General features: G+C 36.9%; 1 protein-coding gene across 3 annotated transcripts in view; it reads right to left on the reverse strand.

Moving 5' to 3' along the window:
• CSMD3 (CUB and Sushi multiple domains 3) overlaps window positions 1-25955 on the reverse strand; it is a gene marked incomplete at both ends in the record, with an annotated part of 604245 nt that overhangs the window by 304323 nt on the left and 273967 nt on the right. For all 3 annotated transcript variants that reach the window (XM_082293775.1, XM_082293774.1, XM_082293773.1), the window contains 2 exons: window positions 2624-2727; window positions 24195-24316. In XM_082293775.1, the coding sequence (XP_082149901.1) occupies window positions 2624-2727; window positions 24195-24316 (226 nt within the window). The remainder of the gene's footprint in view (window positions 1-2623; window positions 2728-24194; window positions 24317-25955) is intronic.

Raw genomic sequence — 25955 nt, forward strand, 5'->3', positions numbered from 1 at the left:
AAATTTAAAATATTATTGCACTTTGCCTTAATGCCTTACTGTAATTCAGTAACAATACTTTAGTTAAACTTTAATAAGAACTTATGAATTTGCACTTAATAAAGTTTTTTTCCACAAGAGAGAATATTCCACATAGTTTAGGAATCTAAGAATAGCTGAAACTGAACTCCAGCATTATCAGCAATATTTTTTGAATGATTGGTACTGCTTAAAAAGTAGAATTTACAGTACTTCCACACTTCTCAAATTGATTAGTAGTAGCAATTAACTCATCTGCAATCCACTAAGAGACTGAATTGTCATAAAGCAATTGCACCATACATACCTGGCCAAATGGTGGTCTTTTCATTGATAATAATCCTAGAATCAGACATTTAGGTTGGAAAAGACCTTTAAGATCATCAAGTACAACAGTTAAACCAACACTGACTGCCAAGTCCACCACTAAACCATATCCTTAAACACCACATCTACACATCTGAACACCTCCAGGGATGGTGACTCCAACACCACCCTGGGCAGCCTCTTCCAATGGCTGACACTGGAACAGTGTCCAATCCTTCTGACACTGGTCAGAAAAAAAAGCCAAAGAGAGTGTTTGCCCCCTGATAAGCAAGAGGGGAGAGCTGGTGACAACAGAGATGGAGAAGGCTGAGGTACTTCAGCAAGTTCTTTCCCTCAGTCTTCACTGGCTGTCAGGCTTCCCATTTCTTTCAAGTCCTTGATCCTGTGCATGGGAGCTGGGGGAGAGAGGTCACTCGCACTGTAAGCAAAAAGCAGGTTCAAGACCACTTGATGAAACTGGAAAGTCACAAGTCTAAGGGGCCTGATGACATGCATCCCAGGATCATAAGGAAACTAGCTGATGTTGCCAGGCCACTCTCCATTATTCAAAAAGTCATGGCCATCACATGGTTACTGGAAGGAGGGAAACCACTCCTGAGAGAAAGGAAGATCCAGGGAACTATAGACCCGTGAGCTTCAGCTCTGTGTTCGCCCTCCAGCAGATCGACACTCCTGTCCAACTTGGTGTCATCTGCAAACTGACTGAGGGTGCACTCAAACCCCTTGTCCAGACCATCGATAAAGATGTCAAACAAAATAGAATAAAACAGAACGGATAGAATTATTACAAAAACAACTAAAAATAGAAGGTCAGATAATCTATCCTCTGGATGATAAATATAAAGGGTATTCCATTAGAAAAATCTGTAAATCTTAGAAAAAATGTATGTTCTGTTTGAAGTTTTGCAATTACTAATATTAATAAGGTGAAATTAGGACAGAAAGAGAGTCAGACCTTGGGTTTAGTGTACTCAAACTAATTCTTGATATCATTCTTATGGTGAATAATGGAAAACTGAAATATATAAAATTGTTTTAATAGATTTCCAATAAATATACTGCAGGGAATATCATTCTAAGGAATCCTAATTTTGTTATTCTTTTGTTATGTAAATATATTCTGTACTAAACTTGTATCACATTCTTATCTGTGTTTCAATTACTAAATCATTTGAACTAATGATAACATCAGGTACTTGCAGAAAGGCCAGTTTATTTAAAATTAAAAGCTAAATATTATTTGGCCTTTAAAAAACGTTTTCTAAATAGCAGACAATCCCTTACATGCAAAGCATGGTTTTTAAGCATTAGGTAACTTTTTTTTTTTTTTTTAATAAAATTGACTCAGATTTGAAAAAAATAAATACAATGAACTTTAAGAGACATTAATTTCTCCTACATGATATTGACTTATTTAGACTAGAACTAGAGTTACATAAAATGATGAATTATAAGTAAGGCCTAATTACAGTGTTCTGCATATTTACAAGTGACTGTGGAATGAACAGAATCGCTGACTTATAACACTGTCTTGAAAATTTTACAAACTAAGTAATACAATTCTGAGTTTGTCTTCTTGAGACAGTTGTTAGTATTATTGCCACAAGCTAAGTGTTTGAGAAATATGGATTTTGAAGTTAATCAATGATGGTTAAGAATATTATGTATCTATATATCTGGGTTCACACATTCTAGAAAAATGTCTGTGAATGAGAAAAATCTCATTCAATACTCAATGCTGGTTTGCAACATGTGGTTTAGGTAACACCCTATTTAGCCTTTCTTTGTAGTAATTTTCTTCACTATGTTAACTTTCTCTTCTGAGTTATCCATAATAGTCAATAAGCAAATTAAAGTCAAGATGTTATAGTACATCTTTTGTCATGATAACCTTGCTAGGAGACCATAAAAGTTTGTGCACAAGTTGCCCATGTATCTATTTTCAATTATGTTCTTACACACTTTTAATTTGAGAACACACAAAGGGAGCACAATAGTCCCTAAAATTTACATGTCTATCCATGAGTGTCTGTACCATGTCTTTCAAATTTCTGATTCTAGCTCATCTTTTTCTTTTGTGATGTCCACTTCATCTCTTTCTGACTTCAGAACAGTAAACACATAACAGTGTACTTAAACTGTCACCTTTAGTAAATTTAGAAGCTCAGCGAGATTAGTTTTTGCTCAGATTTATCCGATTCTAATAATTATTTAGTCTCAGCAAAACACATGAATGACATTCTCCAATGTATACAAACTGTAAATGCAAAAGACTTACACTTGAAGCACAGTTTTAGGATCACCCACTTCTCCTCCATCACCAATTGTCAGTGTGTCATAGCCAATCTCCAGATCAAATTCTTCAAAATTTATCTGAATAACCTACATATATAAATAAAATAAGTAAATAAAGTAAGTAAATATATTTTATAAATAAATAAATGTACTGGAGATTTGAGTCTGTAAATTAAACTTTTCAGCAATGTAAATAAAACCAATCTTCCAATTAATAATTGCATGTAAGTTTAATGTATTTCACAATAAATTAGTGTAATTAACTCCAAGGGTTTGGATCATGAAATATGAATTATAATAACTTTTAGGTATCATCACTCTGCTGACCTCCTCGAAGTGCCACAATTTCACTTATTTATGTAGTTGTTACATGTTTATTACAGTTCTGGGTAATTGCATTACATTTTGATTACTATATACTCAAAGGGCAGGATAACTAACTGGATTTTGTGCAATACGACTGTCTTCAAATACCAACTAAATAATTGTACCTCACTGAGTAAATTCAGTGAAGGTGAAGAATATGATTTACTCCTGACATCTATAATCTGGCTCAAGGAGGACAAAGATGCATCAAAGGCAAAAGTAATTTTCTTATTTCATGAAGTTGAGTAAAATACAACTATCAGAAGAATAGCCATTCTTAATATCCTGTAAATTAAATTGCTTTATGCATATTTCTGCTGAAGGATAAAAATTTCATCTGTATTTTAATAAAAGAATGCATTTTTTGATTTAGAACAAAAAGGGAAGGGAAGGGAAGGGAAGGGAAGGGAAGGGAAGGGAAGGGAAGGGAAGGGAAGGGAAGGGAAGGGAAGGGAAGGGAAGGGAAGGGAAGGGAAGGGAAGGGAAGGGAAGGGAAGGGAAGGGAAGGGAAGGGAAGGGAAGGGAAGGGAAGGGAAGGGAAGGGAAGGGAAGGGAAGGGAAGGGAAGGGAAGGGAAGGGAAGGGAAGGGAAGGGAAGGGAAGGGAAGGGAAGGGAAGGGAAGGGAAGGGAAGGGAAGGGAAGGGAAGGGAAAGCACATTGTTTCCACCCATGTATTAATCATGGTAACTTTGTCTTTAGTTCCTCAAAATTTCATATAGATAAAAATGACAGAATACTTATATGTAGTAATTTTAATACTGCAATAAATTGTCTTTTATTACAGTTATAATTGAGAGCTGAGACCATTTGTGTTTAAAGATGTGGATGCCATTATGATGGATTATTATCATGTCCTTGAAAGCTCATATTACTTTGTTACACTGGGGTTCTGGGAATTGAAGAAGGATATATTTCTATGAGCAAAAGCCAGTACAGGCAAGTTGGAAAACTGATGTATGTTCCAAGGATTGCAATTTGTTCCAAAGGAAGGAGAAACACTTTCCTTTACAGTTGTAAATGATGGTATAAGTACACTGAGGAACAGCCAGTGTGGCACATTCACATATACAAATGCATGTGTGTACATATATATATGTGTGTCATACCCCAGGGACTGTAGTCAAGTACAGAGAGTTAAGAGAGGGCAGATGGAAAGGACATGGAAAATTGTGTAGGCAAGCAGCTGATTTGCTCTAATTGAGTAAAGAGGAGAAAACCACACATAAATCTTCTTAATCTTCTTAGTTTAAAAAAATATTCTGTACATTTTGTGCTGTTCTAGCCACAAAATTTGTAAGACTAGACATAAGAATTTAAACTGAAATCCATAACTAAATTTAAGGGTGACACATATTCAGTACTTGAAAAACCAACAAACAAAAAACAAAAACAAAAAACCCTCAAACCAACCAAACAAAAAAGCCATCATTTTTGGTCCACTTTTAAATTCTGTGCAATTAGATGTTCAGTTACATCAGAACAGAACAGACTCCACAATAAAACATGGGCAAATAATGTAAGTTGAATTCAACTTGAAAGTATATTTCACTTATTAACAGTGAAATACATTTTGAAATAACATTGTAGCAAAACCATCAATACTATACTCATAATAAGAAGAAAACCGAGATAGCGGAAGAATTGTATAACTAAGTCATGATCAGAAATCTTAATCCTGTTTTCCATTAAACACACGAAGAAATCTAATCTCATTATCAGATTTTTTTTTTGGTAAGTGCAACAGTGATATTTTTTTAAATTAATATCCTAGATATTTTATATTAGTTGAGTACCACTAAATTGATACAAGCCATCTTTCTTTTTGCAATTCAAGTATTTGTCTTTATAAGTTGTGTTAGAAAGGTAAAACAAGTTTTCTTTAGCACACTCAACATTATCCCATGCGATGTGTATTTCATCAGAGAAGACCAAGGTTAAGGAAAATACAAGTTTTAAGATATGTTTTTTTAAATCAGGAATGACAAAAAATGGTTTTCTTTATTTCACTGCAGAAATGTAAGATTTTTGTCATTCTTTTTTAACAATGCTCACAAATAAAAAGTAAGAGAACTTCCTGAAAAACATCTGTCTCATTAAGGAATACTGTGGAACAAGAAAAAATAAGCAAATTTACTTTTCTTGTTCAAATAATAGGCTTCAGCTTCAATCTTTCCACTAGTCTCTAGGGAATCCCCAAATTATTGATGATTCTGTTGTAATCTGGCTGCTCTGATAAAATCTCTCACTTTTCTACACTGAAATTCTTTTCTGAGATAAAGTGAGCTTTTTTTTTTTACTTTTGATCAAAAGAGATGTACATTAAAAAAAAAAAAAGTTTCTAACTTGTTTCTTCTCCATTAATATTTTTCAGAAAAGGATGTTTAATTACAAGATTTTTGTCTCACTCTCTTTGTAAGTCACGTAAAACTGTGATAATGAGATAGGTAAGACACTGAAAATGGTAGTTCTATAAAGCCACATGAGCATAGATTAGTCTACATTTGTCTTGTATCAGATTCTGGGAAACAGTCACAGTTTTAAGACAATAAGAAGCAGTGATGTCATTAATAATTTCAAAAATTTAAGACTATATAAAAAAATAAAATATAGCAACTGGCTATAAGAAATTTGAAATTTTACATTTGATAATCTTATTCTTGTGGGTGTATTACCAGGATTTCTTCTTAGAAGTTTTTGATTCAACAGAAAATTAGAAAATGCTTCATCTTTGTGCAAAATTGACACTAGTAAATCAAAATCAGAAACAGCAATCACCAACTAGAAGCATATTTTATGTATAGTAAAAAGTAAAATATTATTCCTTGAGGCAGGAAATCATTTTGTTTACCATGCATACCCCTGCTGGAAGAGGGTTAAAACCAGTTGCTAATGGCTACTCGACTCTATAGTATCTAAGAAGTATTTCATAACTCCAGGTCATTAAAAGGTAAACAAGCTGGATGTACCAGTTAATACACAACCCATTTCAAACTTAGGCTTAACATAACCTAACATGATTTACAGCACAAACTTTGGAAGTGGTAAATTAAACTTTCCATTTATTTAACAAATATGCTTGTCAGCTGATATTGATGACATTTAACTTTAAGGGAATTTTCAAAAATAGAGCAAAGTAACATAGAAACAGCAGAGCTGTCAATATCCAACATGCAAGAGACAAGAAACTAATTTACTAAATATGTAGTGTACAAGGATTTATATGTTTCTACTGTAAAAATAAACCTTGTATACTTTATGGAAATTCATCTTTGACATGCAAAGTACACACACAATTTACAATACAAAACGTACTTGAAGTCCTTCTAAATATGCCAACAAGCAAGAAAATAAGTAGTCTTAGGGCTATGTTTTCAGAGTCCTTGTTTTACAACATCAGCTTCAGTTTGATCATACTCAAAGTCAGTCAGACTTGCAGTGCTTATTAAATTGACTATTCCCTTTAGAATACTGAAAATGTGTTTTGCTGATATCAGCATTCAAAGTTGATGATGCTGGAACCTTTTAAAATAAAAACTGAAATTTAGGTGAGTAAATAACTTAAAACTTTTTAATAAACTTTCCAAAAATTCTGCTTTTACCAGTTATCTAACAGTGTCTTTCTTAATTTTTCTGAAAAATCTATAAATGGAAGACCAAAGTTGGATGGCATCCTTGAATCAGTTTAACATTAGAGTAAAACCTTAGGGTAATTCTACTTTTTAGTCTGTTGTTCATAAGAATAAACACTTCAGAGAAAGCTGTGATGATTTATTACTATATTCTACATATTTTTAAATCAGACTAGCATTACTAAAGCGTGATATTGATCTGGTTAGTAGATGCATAGTAATCAGAATCACAGGGGCAAGTAGTTTTCTTGATCTATATATTCCAGTAAAGTCTTTTTTTCCAGTTTCCCAGAGCAAGATTAAAGCATTAATAAAAATGAAATAAGATCCATGGGTTTTATTGATGCATATAAACAGTCATCATGCTATAATATATTTATGTATTTATTGCATTTATCCACTGACCCACAATCTCATTCAAAGCTGAATAGAAAAAATGAGGGATCAGAAAACATTTTCAAATGACAAGGGAACATCAGGGAACAACACTACGAACAAAAATATTTCACCAGTGATATGTCTGAGCTACAAGATTCTGGATAAAAGGATTATACTATAAAAAGTGGGTTCTGGAAGGCACAAGAAGCAAATTTCAAAGATTCCATCTCAGGCACTTTGCCACCATTCTTGATCTATTATTTTACACATAATGAGTCAACTAATGATACCAGATATGTATCTCTATTACTTCAGAATTGAGAAGAATATCTTAAAATTAGTCAATATAATAATTACAATAATTTTATTTTTTAGAAAAAGATATTCAGTAGTCCATAAAAGTTTTGTGCCTTTATAGTAGCATTTGTGATAAATCCAGCAGGTATTTATACATCAGCTACAATTGTTCTGATACAAGCTAATAATATCTTGAATTTTGTTTCAGAGGATATTATTAACTATGTCCCTATGCACTACTGTGAGGAAAAAGGAATCTTTTATTTTCTCTTCTTCCATATACACACTATATAAGAAACCAAAGTATTTGCAATAAAATATGCTGACCTGTGCACTCTTTATTCTCTACAAAAAAATACAAAAGTAGATAAACAGAAGGCAACAGTCTCTCTACCTCTGGGTCTGCTCTTGCTATTTATAAACCCAAAAGCAATTAACTTTTAATGTCTGACTTAAATTGAAGTTATAAAACCAGAAGAAAATAGTAATAAAAGGCAGTAACACTAATAATAATTATCCAGTCTTTACAGAAAAAAACCAAAAAGTCCTATTTAAAAAATAACTTTCTGAAAATTATAATTATGTACTTTGGTCTCCAATTACTTTGTAAGAACTTTTTCAAAGGAATCATTGGGGCAGAGATCTAATTTCTAACAAATTTCAGTAGGTGTACCTTCTTTCTGTGCCTTGGAATATATCCTTTAGAACCCACTCTTTGGGCAAAATTCCAGCTCAGAAGTAAAATGGAAAAAGATTTTATTGAATAGTTAATGACTACCTTGAGAACTTCCTACAGCTTTCCAGAGAGAACATGCTCAAAAGGATGTGTTCCAGACAACAGGTTTTCCAGACAGTTGTTCAACATGTGTATCTAGTTCCTGATAAAATTAGCTCCCTCAAGATTTTTCAAAGAAAGTAGTGTTCCAGGCAAAGTACTCAACTTTTAAAAATTTCAAAACATACAAAGCAGAATGGTGTGCAACAGAGGCAAGTATATGTTCTTCAGAACTGCTGAAGGGAAAGTGTAAAGATACCAAGTTGCATGTACTTCTATATGTGCACCCGTTATCCTGAATTTTCCAATGCAAATGTAACTCTAACAAAATTTTCAGATGTATAGTAACATTTTCACTCCATAAAATGGGACATTCGACCTGTAAAATAATGATGAAGTTTCTAAAGGTGTTATGAATCTTTTCTCCTTACAAGAGTAGTTAAGTATAAGCTAAGATACAGATTAAATGAGCTATATATTATATAATATTAAGAAATGAATATGAATTAAAACATCCTTCCATGAATTTAACATCTAAGAACTGTTGTGTAACATAAGAATAGTTTAATTGGTTCTTTTGTAGTTACATATTATATGAACAAAACATAATCCAAACTGAAACAGCCTAAATCGTAAGCACCTCTGTCCCTTCAAATTTAATTAAATCTTTGAGTGTCAGACTGCACGAAAAAGGTTGGGGGGTGGGGGGGGGGGGGAAGAAGAAAGGTGGGGGGGAGAAAGACAGAAGAAAACCTGGAGGTTCACAGAACATTAGAGAAAAAAAGGCTGCAAGATAAATGCTCATTATTATTACACGTGATATATGCTCACCAGTTGAAAAGGATAGTCACTTTATTGTTGACTTCCTTTCTTGGAAATTCATCATATTTAAGTGTAGACATCTACAGTGAAAGCAGCTGTATTTGATGTAGGCTTCTTCAAAAACAGTGAAAAAACCTGCCAAGAGTGTAATCTATTTCATCAAAAGGTAGATAATTCACACTAGATCAAACAGGTAAGAAGTACCTATTTGTTATTTGTCTTGTCTATAAAGTGAGATTAGGCATTTATATATGGATATCTATGCTGAGGGCAACTGAAATGTACTTAAGTCACATAAATTTATATTATTATATTATATCATTTTGAATCCTTTAATTTGGAGCAGTTATAGTTAAAAACAAATGGATAGTCCTCCCTTGTCCTGAGAACAAATGCATGTTAAATTAACAGCATAGAGGGTTTTTTTATTTTTCTGTTATAGTTTTCTGTTTGTATATAAGTATGACTTATATTTTGTTGACTTGAATTCACTATAGGAGTTTCCGAGATTAATTATTCAGAGCAATACAGGATTCTACAATAATTTCAATATTTCCCCAAAGGGAAATGAATGAGTGCAAATAAATCATTAACCAAACACGTTGTCTTTCACTGAAGTTTCTGTTTATCATGTTCCCAACAATAAAAATTGTTAGATAACTTTTATCTTGGGAGACAGAATATTAACCTCTAGGCAATTATTTCAGATTGGATTTTCCATGTTTTTCTCACATTAAATATCTTAATATTTGCAAATGCTGTCACATTCTACTTATAAAAATTACTAGCAGTTGTACTTAAAATTAAGTTACTTTCTCTTATTTTTATTAAGCTACTAGAAAAAAAGATAAAACTTTTGATCTAGACATTGAAGGAAACAACTGGTTAGTAACTAAATTTAAGATGGTATACGAATAGCATTTGTACCTAGAAGACAGCAAGAGAAGAAATGTTAGAACTTGAAAATTCTTGGCACCTTTCTAGTTCCAGGACACTGGTTATTGGTCTACCATTTCTGCAGACATTATCTGGCAAAATCTCATGGTATGAATGATCCAAACATACTAGCAATAGCAAGGAATCCACTTCACTGAAAAAGATTCACAAGATGCCTATTTTTTCCATTTTTCACTTTTTCTCTAGCAAGAAAAAAGCTACCCAAAGACTGCTAATGATCTCTGGTTGCCTTTGTCACTGGTAGAAGTGAAACTAGGCAAGGAGAAGAAAACACATCCTGTTTGCATCTGAGTGTCCTCATATGCCCTCAGGATGGTTATTTGCTTTTTTGCTGAGGATATTTGACTACTTCCCAGAAAGTAAATGATGTGCATTTATATCTGATGGTACAAGCTAATGAAATACTGCTGTCTGATTGATCGGCTTTACCTCCATAATCTTCCATAGAATTGCAGGTCCCTTCATCAAAATAATTGTGTTATCATACATCTGATTACAGAAGAACAGTTTCAGCAGGAAAATATATTGAATAAATCATTTATTGTAAGACTTAGTTATCATTTTATTTAAATTATTTATACTAGGTATAATATTATTTACTATTACTGCTACCATGGTGCAGTTAATCCTGGAAAAAATTCCTGGAAAATTAAGGAGAAGAAAATCATCAGGAGTAGTCAGCATGGCTTTACCAAGGGGAAGTCATGCTTGACAAACTTTGATAGACTTCTATGATTAAATGACTCGCCTGGTAGACCAGAGAAAAGCAGTGGATATTGTCTCCCTGGGCCTCATGTAGGCCTTTGGCATTGTCAAGATATTAACAGACAAGCCGTTGATGGGTGGCTGAGCAGACAGTGAGGTGGACTGAAAACTGGATGAAAGTCTGGGCTGAGAGGATGGTTATCAGTGACACAAAGTCTAGTCAGATGCCAGTAACTAGTGGTGTATCTCAGGGGTCAACAATGGGACAAGTCTTCTTTAATATCTTTATTGGTTATCTGGATGACAGGGCAGAGCATACTCTCAGCAAGTTTGCCACAAGAGCAAGAAGATAGTGGTTAATATGCCGAGGGTCATGCTGCCATGAAGAGGGACATCAATGGTCTGGAGAAATGGACCATTAAGAACCTCACAAAGTTCAACAAAGGGAAGCGCAAAGTCAAGTCCCTGGGCAGGAACTACCCCACATACCAATACCTACTGCGGGTCATCCAGCTGGAAAACTGCTTTGCAGAATTGTATGTGGGGGTTCTTGTGGACACCAGGTTGAACATCAGCCAGCAATGTGCTCTTGTTGCAAAGAAGGCAAATACTATTCTCAGCTGCATTGCCATCAATATATTTTTTTTCCTTTCAAAGGAATATTTTAGGAAAACTCTAAAATGTTTTTGTGCAGGAAAAAGATCAACTAATCTGCAAAACCACAATGAAAAGATCATGCTCATCCTTTCCTCACAAAACTAAGCTCAGTGTCAGAGTTTACAAAGAGAAAAAAATTATTATTCTCAAATAGCAAGATGATTGCAATCATATGAAGGGACTTGCCCCTGCTCCAGTTCTTCCTTTCAGTAGTTACCCAGAAAGGATATCCTTGCATCCAGCATAGAAATCAGCCCTTTTTAATCCCACAGAGAGTAAGCCATCTGTTCCAAAAGAAAGCAGAGGTCACTAAGTGATGTCAGCCTCGCCTGATGGACAGCCACACATCCTGAAAGGGACAGAAACACAGGAATCACACTGTGACTTAAGTCTCAGTGCAAACCTTCAGTTTGTACTCTGAACGTGTCTTGGGTTTACATGGTAAAGTTTTGGGAGCAGAGGCACTGCAGGGTGAGAGGAAGGGGCTGATTTAGATTTTAACTATTATTTTAACTATTCTAATTTATTTGGCAGTAAATTTAATTAATTTCTCCAAGTTGAGTCTGCTTTGCATACTAGAATAACTAGTGAGTGATCTCTCTGTCCATATCTTCACCTGTGAGCTTCTCCTTCATATTTTCTGCACCTGTCCTGTTGAGGAGGGAGCATTATAGAACAGCCTAGTGGGCTGTAGAGGGATTCCTTGTGGAACAGGGGCATATGATACCCCAGGACAGTCTGGCCAGCCCAGGGTTGCTGAGGAAGAACCCCTGAACTGGCCTCAGGCTGCAGGCAGGCATGGAAGACACCTGGCAGCAGGCAGCCTTGAAAATCCTTGGCAAAGTTATACACTGGTCAGCTCCCCCGCTGCTCAGAGGCCGTCTCATGGGAATAGGGCGTGAATCTTTGCAAAGTAGATATAAGTTAGTGAAAGTAAACAATAAAGTCGAGAACTATACTCAAATTGTATCGGTGTTTGTGTCATTACTCTGGCTGGCTCCCCTGCACTTGGGACCACCCCCGCTAAACCTGGCGCCCAAACAGGGACCCGAGTGATTTTTTTTTTTTTTTTTGCTTAAATGTGGTGTGTTTTTCGCTTAAATGTGGTTTCGCTTGAATGCGGCAAGACTGCGAATCATCACATCAGTGTTGGAGCCTGGGGAGCCGGAACGGGAAGGGTCTCAAAGCCAAGTGAAGCCGGAAACTGGAGCTCGTGCGGCCAAGTGAGTCCCTGCAGGTAAGAAGCTATGGAGTACAAGGCAGGAACTCGCCTCCTAGCCAGTATCCTCTCTAAGAGAGGCGAGACTGTAAAAGATCGAGATCTTTATACCCTAATTACGTGGGTCCGGGAACAAGGATTTTTGAAATGCACTTCGCTTTTGTTTTCAACCAAAGCATGGTGGGAACTTGGGAACAAACTGTGGCTGTCCATGATTGAGGGTGGAAAGGAAGGTAAAGAAGCTAAAGCTCTTGGATTAACTTGGAGAGCCGTGACTAACACCCTCGCAGAAATGAAAGCAGAGAGGAAGGTGGCCGTGGTGGCCATGGAAGCCCTGGGGGGTGGCGGCCCCAGACAGGAAAGAGATGGGGGTCTTACAGAGCGGCAGCCAGAGACCAGGGCAGAGTCCAGGGTTGCGTGATTCTTTGGGCTGACTGCGGGTAGACTGATGAGGGGAACAGCAGCATCTGTCCGCTCGCTGTGGGAGCTGCTGGACCTGGCGGGGAAGGAAGTTACCCCTCCGAAGTCTGAGGGAGAAATGGCTGCAAAGGCGGAAGCGCAGGCTCCCGACCCTGGGGGCGGGGTGCAGACAAGCAGAGGAGAAAAGAGCGGTCCTAGCTCCTGGCTGAAAATGGCAGCACACCACCCCCCTCTGCCGGACAGTGGATCATCGTCCGACGGTGAAGCAGCCTCTACGGCTTTGTCGCCTGCAGAGACAGAGCCAGCCAGGGCTGCCAGGGGTCAGCCCCAAGAGGAGAACCACCGAGAGATGATGCGTGAAGTAATCAAGAAGCTTTCTGAATTGTCTACGCGTCAGGACATGCTGGAATCTAAGGCTTGCGAAACCATACCATCAGCACCGTGGCGTCCTGTGGACCCACTGGTCAAGATAGCCACCAGAACTCCTACGTTCCCATAAGGAGAACCAGGCACAGTGCCTACGGCCCCTCCCTTCCTGCAAGAGGAGGTGCAGCCATCGCCTCCATCAGCCCCAATGGTGAGGACTGACCCAGTGCAAAGGAGATGGAATGGAGTTATCTGTGATGCTATCATTGAAGGAGACTCGCACGCCGTAGATGCCCTGGCCTGCCCTGGGAGATACAGGGGGACACTGCAAAGTGGGAACCCCATGACTAGAAGCTCTTGCAGCAAGCAAAGCAAATGGTCTCCACACATGGCTTACAGTCCGAAGCTACACAGAGCATCCTGCAGTTTATCTTTACAGCAGATGTCCTGTGTCCTAATGATTGCATCAGCATCGCACAATTGTTGTTAACCCCTTCACAGTTCCTGCTCTGGGAGCTAACGTTAGAAAGTGGGTGGTATAAGTGCCTGCCTTGTGCGGACTGTGATCAAAGGCAGAATCAAGAAAGGGAGTTGCGTAAATTCTTGGGTATAGCACCAGACACAGAGGTAGAGTGGGGAATTGTTTTGGCTGTCTTGAGACAAGGGCATTGGCGGACATCTTCGATCGGCTGTCCGCCCATTTAGATCAAGTGAAGGCAGTATGGAGCGTGGCAGTGTTAGGGTGAGAGTGTAGCACACAGGTTCGTGTCCCGCGGCAGCATGTGGTGGCCCCTGAGAGCTGGGAAGCGACCAAGCAGCTCTGGGCCTGCAAACATTCTGAGAGGTTTGCTTCTTGTAAGCATCCTAACCGGGTCCCGCACAATGTTGACAGCAATCCAAAAGAGACAAAACATGTGGGTCACCCTACCTGATTTAACAGGGCAAGACTCCATGTGTCTGAGCCTGGCCACACCAGGGGACCCATTTCGCACCTGTTTAATCAGGGTCCCATATTTTAACCCACAAGACTTCCGAGGGATGAGCTAAACATACCTTCGCAGATGTTTGACGAGCTAAGCGCAGATGTTACTAGTGTTAGGCATGTAGTATTACAAAATAGGGCAGCCATTAATTTTCTACTATTAGCCCACGGCCACGGCTGTGAAGATTTCCAGGGTATGTGCTGTATGAATCTTTCTGACCACTCTGTCTCAATTCACAAGCACCTCTCTGACCTCCAGAGGGGCCTGCAAAACCTTCGGGAGAGAGACGACCATATTGGAGATTGGCTTAAGGGTCTGGGTATCACCGGATGGCTGCGTACCTTGGTAGTAGAAGGCTGCCGATTGCTTTTTGTAGTTATATTAGGTTTAATAGTATTTGGGTGTATTTTTTCTTGCATTAAAGCGGGGCTGCGAAAGATCATCGACCAGGCCTGGGTTGCCCAAAAAGAAAACGGGGGATGTGTAGAGGGATTCCTTGTGGAATGGGGGCATATGATACGCCAGGACAGTCTGGCCAACCCAGGGTTGCTGAGGAAGAACCCCTGAACTGGTCTCAGGCTGCAGGCAGGCGTGGAAGACACCTGGCAGCAGGCAGCCTTGAAAATCCTTGGCAAAGTTATACACTGGTCAGCTCCCCCGCTACTCAGAGGCCGTCTTGTGGGAATAGGGCGTGAATCTTTGCAAAGTAGATATAAGTTAGTGAAAGTAAACAATAAAGTCAAGAACGATGCTCAAATCGTATCAGTGTTTGTGTCTTTACTCTGGCTGGTTCCCCTGCACTCGGGACCCCCCCCCCGCTAAACTGGGCATCTGGCAGCCGATATTAACACACCATAGAATGGTACCATGAGCCTTTGAAGGAGTCCCTTCACAGAAAACAGAAAACAAACAAACAAACTACCACTAGCTCTATTTCCCAGTCTAGTTTCACAAAAAAAGATATATATTGAGCAGAACAATATCCTGTAAAGATCACTCGCAAGAGCAACCAAGTGAACTCAACCATGGAGAAAAGTGACAAGTCTCTGTGCCAAAACATCATCAAACAAAAAAGACTGAAGCATCTCAAATGCTCACAGTGCAAGCACTGGAAATTTTGTATCAAAGTCTCTTATTCATATGCCTATATCTTTTTAAAAGTTCTAGTTTCGGTGTGCATATTCATGGTAAGTAAAATAAGAGGAAATGTTTGCATTCAAAAGTGGTGGGAGACATAACTGAGACCCAATTTAGGAACTTATAGAAAGCCAAACAGAACTAAAACTCAAATTTAACATTTAATTTTATCAAAAGTTCTATCAAAAGGTGGAATTAATAGCTGAAATACAGGCAACGGCTAGAATCTAATATTGCTAATGGCTCAAAGAGAAATAATTGCTTTTGTTTCAGCTATTGCAGTAACCACAATCTCAACCATTCCTTATGGGTAGATCATATTTTCAGAATGTGAAACATCACTCCTATAGTCACAGACATGGCAGGAAAAAAATTTACAATAATTAAGATAATGAACCTGTCCTCCTTTCGTAATGAAGAGCTATAGCAAAATTTTGGGATGGAACGACAAGCCATTTATTGCTCTACAACTGCACATACCTCCTGACTCCAAATTTTCTTATTCAAAAATTTATTCTGTTCCCTCACAGCCAAACCTGTTAACTTCCCATTATAGGAATAGCTGGATTCCTTTCTATACTCTTATTCTGCTAAGAGAATCTCCCCTCTGTCCACATATATTTCTAAGATTTTTTAATTATAGTATATATGTAACTCAGATATTTTAACTGGATCAAAATGTACATTAACAATATGGAAGACTAGTGTAGCCAACACTACTACAAAGAAGTTTGTTGTATTATGAACAGAACTGAAATATATTTACACTTTCTAGTTTCATATAAGATAAAAATGCATTATCTATTATTGATAAATACAACAGTAACCTTTTTAATCTGCATGAATGGAGAACAAAATTATGGTTAAAATATATAGTTTAGAGTGAGCTTAAGTATGCTCATACTTTCTAATCATGTCACTGATTGCAACACCCACAGTACAGCTTCACACTAGGCTTAGGAAAAGCCAAGTATGAGGCATTTGCTTGCAAAAAGAGGTACAGTGTGGTTTGTTCCAACAGCCTGACCAAAAGAAACTTTATAAAATGAGGTTTTGAATTCATGCTGACGCACCCTGCCTGCATGAGATTCATACTGTTAACCTGATTAAATATGGATGGCAACTGAGTTTAGGCTTAACAGCAAGCTTAGGATATGTTCCACTGACAGTTTTGACATGGTTAACAAAATAACACAGCTGTGGAGAATTAAACGTAAATACTCAGCACTTTCCCAAATTTGTTTTGCTTATTTTTGGCTTGGCCTAAAAGCAAAAAAACCTCAGAAATTAAAAGATTCATTTTTTTGCAGGAAGAAAACAGCAACTTAATGACATGAGGAAGGAGGAAGGGAAAAATGGAATATAAAAACATAGTGAAAAAAGACTATTTTAATACAAAGTAATTAAATGAGAACCATATTTAATATTATTTCAGTAATAGTTGCAAGTTATTCCCTCAGTATCATTCTCCAGACTTGCAGAAAATGTCATGTGAGGAGTTTCCCAGATACTTTGAATTATTTCAACAGTTTCTTAAAAAGTAAAGGACTACAGCAATTGGAAAGAGATGTTAAACATTTACAGTACGCTCTGCCACTGCAACAAAATTCAGATTACAGATTTCCTAACAGATAATTGACATCCACAAAAAACCCCAAGAAAACAAATGAACAAATAAACTCCAAACCCTAAAAAACCCTAGCAAAAATAATACTTAAAAAAACCCTTAAAGCCAAAATCAAAAGTCAGCTACCTCCCAGCTCTCAGGCATGTCATTCTTGACTTCAAAATTATTTCCAAATGTAATAGATAAAGTATAAGAATGTGAACACTGTCAAACTTACAAAAACCTATATTCTAAAGCATGCATTTTAAAGACTATATTTATGCAAGCAGTAAGAAGACTTATGCTTGAAATACACTCAATATAAAATTTAGAACATGATGGTGACAAATGAAAGATAACATACATGTAAAATTTATTTTTTTTAAATTCCTGTCATATAAAATTAACAGACCAGGACCTAGATTTCTAATCCATCTAAATTTAGCAGTCAGCTCGCATATTTAATTTCTTCTTACAATTCTGAAAAAAACCCAAAAAAACAGCTTGCCTTTTTTTTTAAGGAACCCTTTTGCTTATTTTTCTCCTTCTTGATGCTTGGTAATGAATGATATGTGGTGTGAATCTGGCTGAGTTCTGTCAGAAGGTCTGTCATTCTACCACTGACATTTTCCACAGTGTTTCTGTCACTGTGGATTAGAAAAAAATCAGCAAGTATAATTCATAAGACTTGAACTCTGGTTAACTCTAGCCCTAATTCAGATTTCACTGGTATTTTAGCCTGGCATGTAATTTAAAATTCATCATTTTTTAGTCCTACCTTCCTTTTTTTTTTTTTGTATAAAACAATGAAATGAGAAGAGGTTTTAATTTTTTAGGAGAAAAGAAGTACAAAAAAATGCACGGGGGAGGAGATGGGAATTAAATCTTGAAAATACAAAGATTTGCTACTCAAAGTGTAAACATAAAATTATCCCATTACTTAACATCAGAATAAATTACTGGCAATGCATAGCATGGTCCAGAACCCAACTGATGAGTTTATACAATATCCCACAAGACATTCAGGTATCATTAGCCTTACTAGATGTGAGAGATTTAATGAAATGGAGTCCAAACTGAGAAATCTTTGTTCTCATTTCTGTGCAGATATTCACAAGAACATTTTCAAGGTACCCAAGGATTTAACAATATATGCATCACTGTTGAGGACAAGTAAAGAATTTTAAATTTTGGTGCATCTTCAGAGCTCCACATAAAAGCATGATTTTCTTGAATGTTCTTTCAGGTAGATCCCTGGAACTATAGCTTTGCTATTTTTGATCAAAAAAGCTCTAGTTGATTCCAGATTAGCCATGGATATAAGTGACAACAATCACTTCAGTAGTGTGTATAAAACACTATATGGAAACCATGTTAAGACAATCCAGAAATGGGGAAACAGTCCATGAATTACCTCCATCATATATTGTTGAAGAAGCCTTACACGTGCAGGTACTGATCCTCACTGAGAATTTCAACCAGCCCTCCTAAGAGGGCAACAAAGCAAGGTATGAGCCATCTGGGAGGTTTAAAGAACATGTTGGTGTGATGCCATACAGGCAGTCGCAGATATTTCACTGTTGTAAAGTTAGGTATCAATTGCCCACTCTTCTTCCTCCACTAATCACCATTCAGAACTTTGTACATCAGAGATTATAATTATTCTAATCATAATATTAATAATTGAAAAAATTAGTTGTTTTCTCTTAAACAGATCAACTCCAGAGAACAAGATCCTGATATAAGAATAAGAATGCAAAAAACATTCAAAAGAACAATGGAAATGTGGCCATCTCACTGATAACATCAGATGTGTCAGTGCACCTTCATCAGTGAGTTTTATTTTTTACTCCATCCACATGACCTTCCTTTCACAAACAATTTTTATTCTACTTTTCAATAGTAAGCTCATTGTCATCTCTGTCCATGTTTGAGGTTTTTAATTCTGGGCCTACTCCACTGTCAACAAGGCTTGGGCATGAAAAGTATATCTGATTAACTGTATGAGGCAAGAGACAACTATAATGCAGTACAAAGCTAAGGAGGCAGATAACTGACTGGGGAATATTTCTTTCATCTATATGGTGCTGTTATCAAACTTATTTCTGAATTCAATTAGGGAGAAAATTAGCTAGATTCAGTCCTGGATAAAGCCATTTACACTAGAATTAAAGAGCCTTTCAGGGTCTTTCATTTATTATGTTCTCCCTTAAAAATTCTCAATTTCTGAGCTATTTTGTTGCAAAAGATGCAAGAAGTAGCAGCTCTGAACTAGCAGGATCAGTAAGTCCTGGTGGTCATCAATGCTGTGGTATAAAACATTGTAAATATTGCCATGGTATAATGAATACCATCACATTATTTGTTGTAGTCATTATAAATAATTCTTAATGGAAAATCTTCATTTATACATCTGTGAGGTTTTTGATTTCAAGGCACAAACCATCATTAAAATCTATATTCAACATACAATCTTCACTTAGAGCAACAACAAAAAAAAACCTAACTAAACAAAAAAGAAGGAAAAAGTTCCCTACATCAAATCCACAAATAACATCATCACTACACAGAACAAAAGAACAAATTACAAAAAATCCACCCCTGGACCCTTCACTTCAATTATGATACGAGTTCTCCACTATTGTTCTACTTCATAAACTGGTTTAATACTTGTTTTGCCCATTATTTCTCCCAATTAGTATGCCTTCTAGCAGTCATGCAAGGCCAGAAGTATTGTGTTCAGAACAGTAAGGCAACATTAGCATGAAACAAAACTAAACACATTAAACCACTGATGATATAATCAAAGACTTTATACATGCAAGTTTCTCACTATATCATAAAAAGAAGTTGATCTAACTCATAAAATGATCTCATTTTCTTTTAACCTCAACAAGTTTAGGTTCTTCTAATCAATGCTAGACACCTTTGCTGAAAACTATAAACAGATCTGAATGTTGTTCCAGATAACATTGTAAACCTTTTATCTATTCCTTAGTTTAAAAACTCCATAATTCCTGTGTATATGCATTTCATTGCAATATCAAAGAGTTATAATTATTCCAACCAATACCAAGCAAAGAACAGTATTTTCTGGGCAATGTTAAAGCTATTATAATATAGCTCCTAGCACTAAAATCTATCCATGATGAATCTAACTCAAGAGTATAGAAATTTCAGTGGTATATTACAGAAATTCAGAAAAGAGTGTCCAACTTATGCTTTGAAATAAAATTACTTGCTTAAGCTAACATTACTTCTTTGCACTTATTACTGGTATAATGTTAATGTACCATCAACAAATGGGGATTCCTGGTTTTGGCCTTATCTAAAAGTTCATACGTAATTTTAAATAAGTGACTTGTTCTTAATTATTGTTTTCACTCTTGCACTATATCTTCACAGTATTTAAATAAATGAGGAGACAGATAAATACGAAAGGTGTGGTAATTTAACTTTGGCTGGCTGTCAAATGCTCACCAAATCACTCTATCACTACCCCTCAGCAGGACAGAATGAGAAAATGGGACAAAAAAGCCCATGAGTCAAGATAAGGACAGGGAGATTGCTCACTAATTACTGTCATGGGCAAAACAAACTCAATTTAGGGAAAATTAATTTTATTTACTGACAATTAAAAATTGAGTAGGAAAGTGACAAATAACAAAACTAAACCCACCACTGTCCCAACACCTTTCTTCATGGGCTCAAATTCACTTTTTTGTTCCTCACTCTTCTGCCCCCTCCTCTCTCCCAAAGTGGCAAAGGGGGACAAGAAATGGGGACTGCAGTCAGTTTGTAACACTTCATCTGTGCTGTTCCTTCCTCCTCGTGCTCTTTCCCTGCTCCAGAGTCACAGCCCTCCCACAGGAAATAGTTCTTTACACCCTTCTCCAACATGGATCTCTCCCACAATCTGCAGTTCTTCAAAATCTGTTTCAGTATGGTCCTCCCATGGGGTCACAGGTCCTGCCAGAAACCTGTTTTCCCTTGGGTTTTCCACGGGGTCACAGCTTCCTTCAGGCACACCCACCTCTTCAGACACAGGTCCTGCAAGACCACAAGTGGATCTCTGTTCCACCATGGACCTCTATGAGCTGTAGGGACAACCTGCATCAGTGGCACTCTGCAGAGGTTCCAGGGGAATCCCTGCTCCAGCACCTGGAGTACCTTCTTCCACTCCTTCTGCTCTCCCTGTGGCGTCTGTGGGGTTATTTCTCTCAGGTATTCTCATTCATCTCCTTCAGCTGCTGTTGTACAGTGTTTTTTGCCCTTACTTATAAGTTATCACAGAGGTGCCATGAGCTTGCCTGATTTGCTCAGCTGTGTCCTGTAGTGGGTCTGTTTTGGAGCCAGCTAGACCTGTCTCAGTCTGATATGAGGGCAACTTCTGATCTCTTCCTAGAGAAGTCACCCCTACAGCCATCCCTGCTACTGAAACCTTAGCTTGTAAATAAACTCAAAACACACATACTAATCAAATCAAACTGAAGCATGCATACACTGAAGTATTTTACGGAACCAGCAGAGGTTAAACCTATGAGTTTTGATCCATTCCCAAGTATTAAAACTGTGTATGCTTATATGGTGTTATCATTCAGGTACTAGAACAGTTTTCATGTTATGGTCATATGCTATTCTGCAGTATTTACAGTTTCAGGAAAAAAAAAATCAGTGTACAATAACACTTAAGGACATTTTATTTGATCGATAGCAGTCATGACCTCTGACTAAAGAGAGGGTCAATTTTACTTTCACTAGAATTGGAATTTTTATATACGGAATAACTTGTTCTTTCAAATATTTTGAGAGAAAGGAAGACAACTGCACTTGCCCAGTACTAGCAAGATATGCAGCTACTGAAAAGAGTCCAGTGAAGGGGCACTAAGAAGATTAAGGGATTGGAACTTCTTTCATACAAGGTTGAGACAGCTGGGCTTGCTTACCCTAAAGAAGAAGAGGATCACTGAATCTCAACATCTATAAACTCCTAATGGGAGGATGTAAAGAAGATGAAACCAATCCAGCGGTGCCCAGTGACAGGACTGAAGGCAATGGGCACAGACTAAACACAGGAAGTTCTTTCTGAACATCAGGAAACAATTTTTCCCTGTGGGGGTAACTGAGCACTAAACCAGAGAGGTTATGGAGTCACCATCTTCTGAGATATTCAAAGACTGTCTGGACAGCTGCCTCTAGGTGACTCTGCTTGAGCAGGGGAGTTCAACTACAGAATTTCTGGAGGTTCGTTCCAACCGCAATCATTCTGTAACTGTTAACCACACTGACAACCAGAGACAAAGCATTTGTTCATTTAATTTTCTGCAGTTCTTTAAATGCAGAAACTGGAAATTTGTAAGGAAAATAATACTGAGGAATAATGATTTTGAATATTCTTGTAAAAATATTTTTGGTAAAAATGAAGTTCTGAGGTTTTGAAAATAACACTGCATCACCACCTTGTGAACTGGCAGGGAGGAAGGAGGAAGGCATCATTAAGACATGAATACCACCAACAGAGTGTAATCCTTAACAATCTCTAAGTTATTAATATTTTAATCCTGCTGGCACCTGTGACTTGCCAGTGCATAGGGGCCAGTTTGTGAGCTTAAAGTTTTGGTTCTACCATTGGTTGAATGTCTAAAATCTTATTTGTTTTTTTTTGTTTGTTTGTTTTTGTTTGTTTGTTTTTTTTTTTTTTTTGTTATGTAGACATGCCCTTGGTGCATTTAAGAAAGGAAACCATATAATGCAAAATATGTCTATGGCTCTTAAATTCATTCAACTGCTAAGTGGAGATTTTCAGGCCATTTAGAGAACTTGTTCAAAGTGAAGTAGCTGTCTTTCATTTCCTCAAATAGTAAGATACTAAATTCTATCAGCTGGCACATTTGACAAAACTTTCAGAAATTCTAGATGTGTACACAGATTTAATCTTGCTCACAAATAGTTTTAATTAAAGAAATAAAAATATGAAAATTCTTTGGAATGAGTAATGGATCTTAACTATCACTTTTGAACTTTCTGCCCATCTGTGGAACAGAGATTGCATCATTTTTCAAGGACTCTTGATACTTTTTAAATGATCTATAGATTATAAATTGGATTAGCAGTCCTTGGAACAAGGATCAAACAAACAGACAACCTCCCCCCCCAACACATTTATAATCTTTATTATCAAATTCTAATCAGTTGTATAAATATCCTCTTTTCTTCTACCAAAGTGGAACATAAGGATGCCTTCCACACAGGACTTTGTAAAATTAGAGTGAGAAATACATCAGTGTAGCTAAATGGTTTTTGAAATGTAGTCAGGTTTTCACTGAGTCCTCTGATGAACTCAGGTGCAAAGAAGTGGGCCTTCTAGGCCTGTCTGATCAGTTAATGGAGTGTGATGCAGATGACAATATAAAACAGAAATTAGAGGTAGAATATATCCCTGTACCAGCAAACCCAGATGTTGGTAGTCTTTTATAAGACATTCCTGATCTGCACAGCTAATTTGTGTTCTATTACGTCTAAACAAGTCCATTACACTCTGTTCAGACAAAATGATACACCTGGAAATAGAATACAGCCATTGCTGCCAGGTGTCTAGTTCTTGAAATTAAAGACAACTGGTGTCGTAACTTAGCTTTACTGCTCTACTTTGACTCATCTGGCATTATCAGAACTGTCAGTACTTTTGCTTTAAAGTGTAGGCATAAAGTATATGGGATTTTAATACAGTGGTTCAGACAATAAAATAAACATCTTCAGGATAGTTCCTCATGAAGGGAAAGTGAATTCAAGAACTTCAGTGATTTCTCACACAGTCGAAGGCCAAACATGATATAAAAAGTCTTATACACAAAGTAGCTCTTCTGGTTGTAACAAAATACTAGTGGACCCATGACATTGCCTCATACCATTGGATAGTTGCTTCTGGGAATTAATTTAGAGAATCACATAAAAACATGATAGCATGTACTTGGCATACAAAAAGTAAAACAATCTTAGGGAAAACACGAGGTTTTATCACCTGTCCACACTCATCTGACATTTCTTAAAAATGTCTGAAATGCACCTAGTACAAAAGCTGGACTGCAGAGATAAATCATATTAGTGAAAAATGTTGTTGTCTACATGTGCTTTTGTTTGGTTGGTTTAGGGTTTTTTTTAGGGGGGGAGGGTAGGGGGTTTTTTGGGTTGTGGGATTTTTTTTTTTTTTAAAGCAAAGCCAGACTACTAAACTTACCTTATTAGTATTGATAGCTGTGATGACCCACACACATTGAGCATTGCTGTCATACTGAAATGGAAAATTGGGTGATGTGAAAGTGCCTCCAGGTCCCTGAAGATTGGATCCACAAGTTTTGACTGCAAAAAGAAAGTTCACCTTTTAATTCACACAGAAAATGCATGTAGCAGATTCATAAACCAATCTCTAACTTACTCTAATCAAGATGTAAAGAATTAAAATACCATTGAACAAAAATAGAATCACCTCTTACAAGAGAACATAATGTTCATGTTTAGTTATTCTGAAAAAATTAAATAGACCTTCTCTTGTGTCTAAGCTTATAATCTCAAAAAAAAATTTAAAGTATTTGGAGAAAAAGAACAACTGCAGTAAGCGGAACTGCCCTATTTATTTTTAAAATACTTCAAGGACTAACTTATCCCACCATCATTAAGGTCTTGAAAGACAAATTTAAATAATAGGAAAAAAAAAGATCACTTTTATCACTGTGCATATGTGCTTTTTTGGTGCATATTTGTTGGTGTGTGGCATGTCAGCATTTTTTTCTCCTATAACCTCTGTACAAGCCATTAAACCAATGGCCGAAGCACCAAAAAGGTTAAAGGAAACCTGTAAAAGTTAGATTAGCACAAAACAATGTTATCTATTTCTAAAGACTACACAGGATATTTATTTTCAAATCAAAGTCTGTATGGTTATTTACAATAGCATGTCAAATATAAACCAAATATTCTTATTTACATAGCTTGCATCTCGATCACAATACAAAGGATATAAACTGTGTCCTGTGTGCTTGCAAATGACACTCTTAAGGCACTAAATTCCTAGTCTGTTGAAGTCACTAACACTTTTATTGTTCTTTCCTTGATATTCAGATCTTTGCTGATTGCTCTATTGATATACTTTTTCTGTATGAAGATGTAAAACTGACAAGCAACCTCAAGTAAATATGAGCCTATCCTATTTCTCCAGTGGTTATTATGACACCACATAAACTGCAAAAGGTAAAGAACTATTTCTTCCACTGTATTCTGACAGATCATCTTGTGTAATTGAATAAATAAATTAAACTTAGATATGTGAAATAATCCTAGAGCTGCATTATGCTTTAACAAGGCATGCTTATTTGATCAATACTGAACACAGGAAGATTCAGCTGCTGCTGGATGAAGGCTTGTTCCTTCCCTCACATTAGCCTCTAGAAAGAATGTCACTTTTGTACCACCCTCAGAGAAACAATACTCTGGTGATGAGTTTGTTTGAAGTCACACCAGACACCTGGAAACAAGTAGAGAGTGGAGAGGTGAGAGGAAGGCTCCTCATTTAGGATCAGTAGCTGAAGACATTAAGGTCATGAGTGACACTAATGCCAAGCATGACTTTATATATTTAATATGAAATTGTATGACTCCTTGCAGCCTGTATCTATGTGTGGGAAGTAAGTCAGAAGGGGGAAAACAGTGAGTGTTCTAGACAATTTGCTGCTCCATCTGAGCATGTGAGTCCACCCTTTGGGGCAGAGTTGGGATGTAAAGCACAGCTGCAGAAGAGTTATGAGCTCTGTTTGCTGCCATTTCTAGGTGTAGCCACATAGTGAAGGTCTCAAAGGAACCACGTCATTCTATAGTGGAATGAAATCTAAGTCTTTGACCTCCAAGGTCTGTTATTCATACTAATTTGAAATATTCCTAACAGACACTTGCTTTTAGTACTGTAAGTTTGAAATACAGAAAAAAAAAATTGTATTTATGACAA

The sequence above is a fragment of the Coloeus monedula genome (assembly GCF_965178545.1).
Source record: "Coloeus monedula genome assembly, chromosome: 1".
Lineage (NCBI taxonomy): Eukaryota > Metazoa > Chordata > Aves > Passeriformes > Corvidae > Coloeus > Coloeus monedula.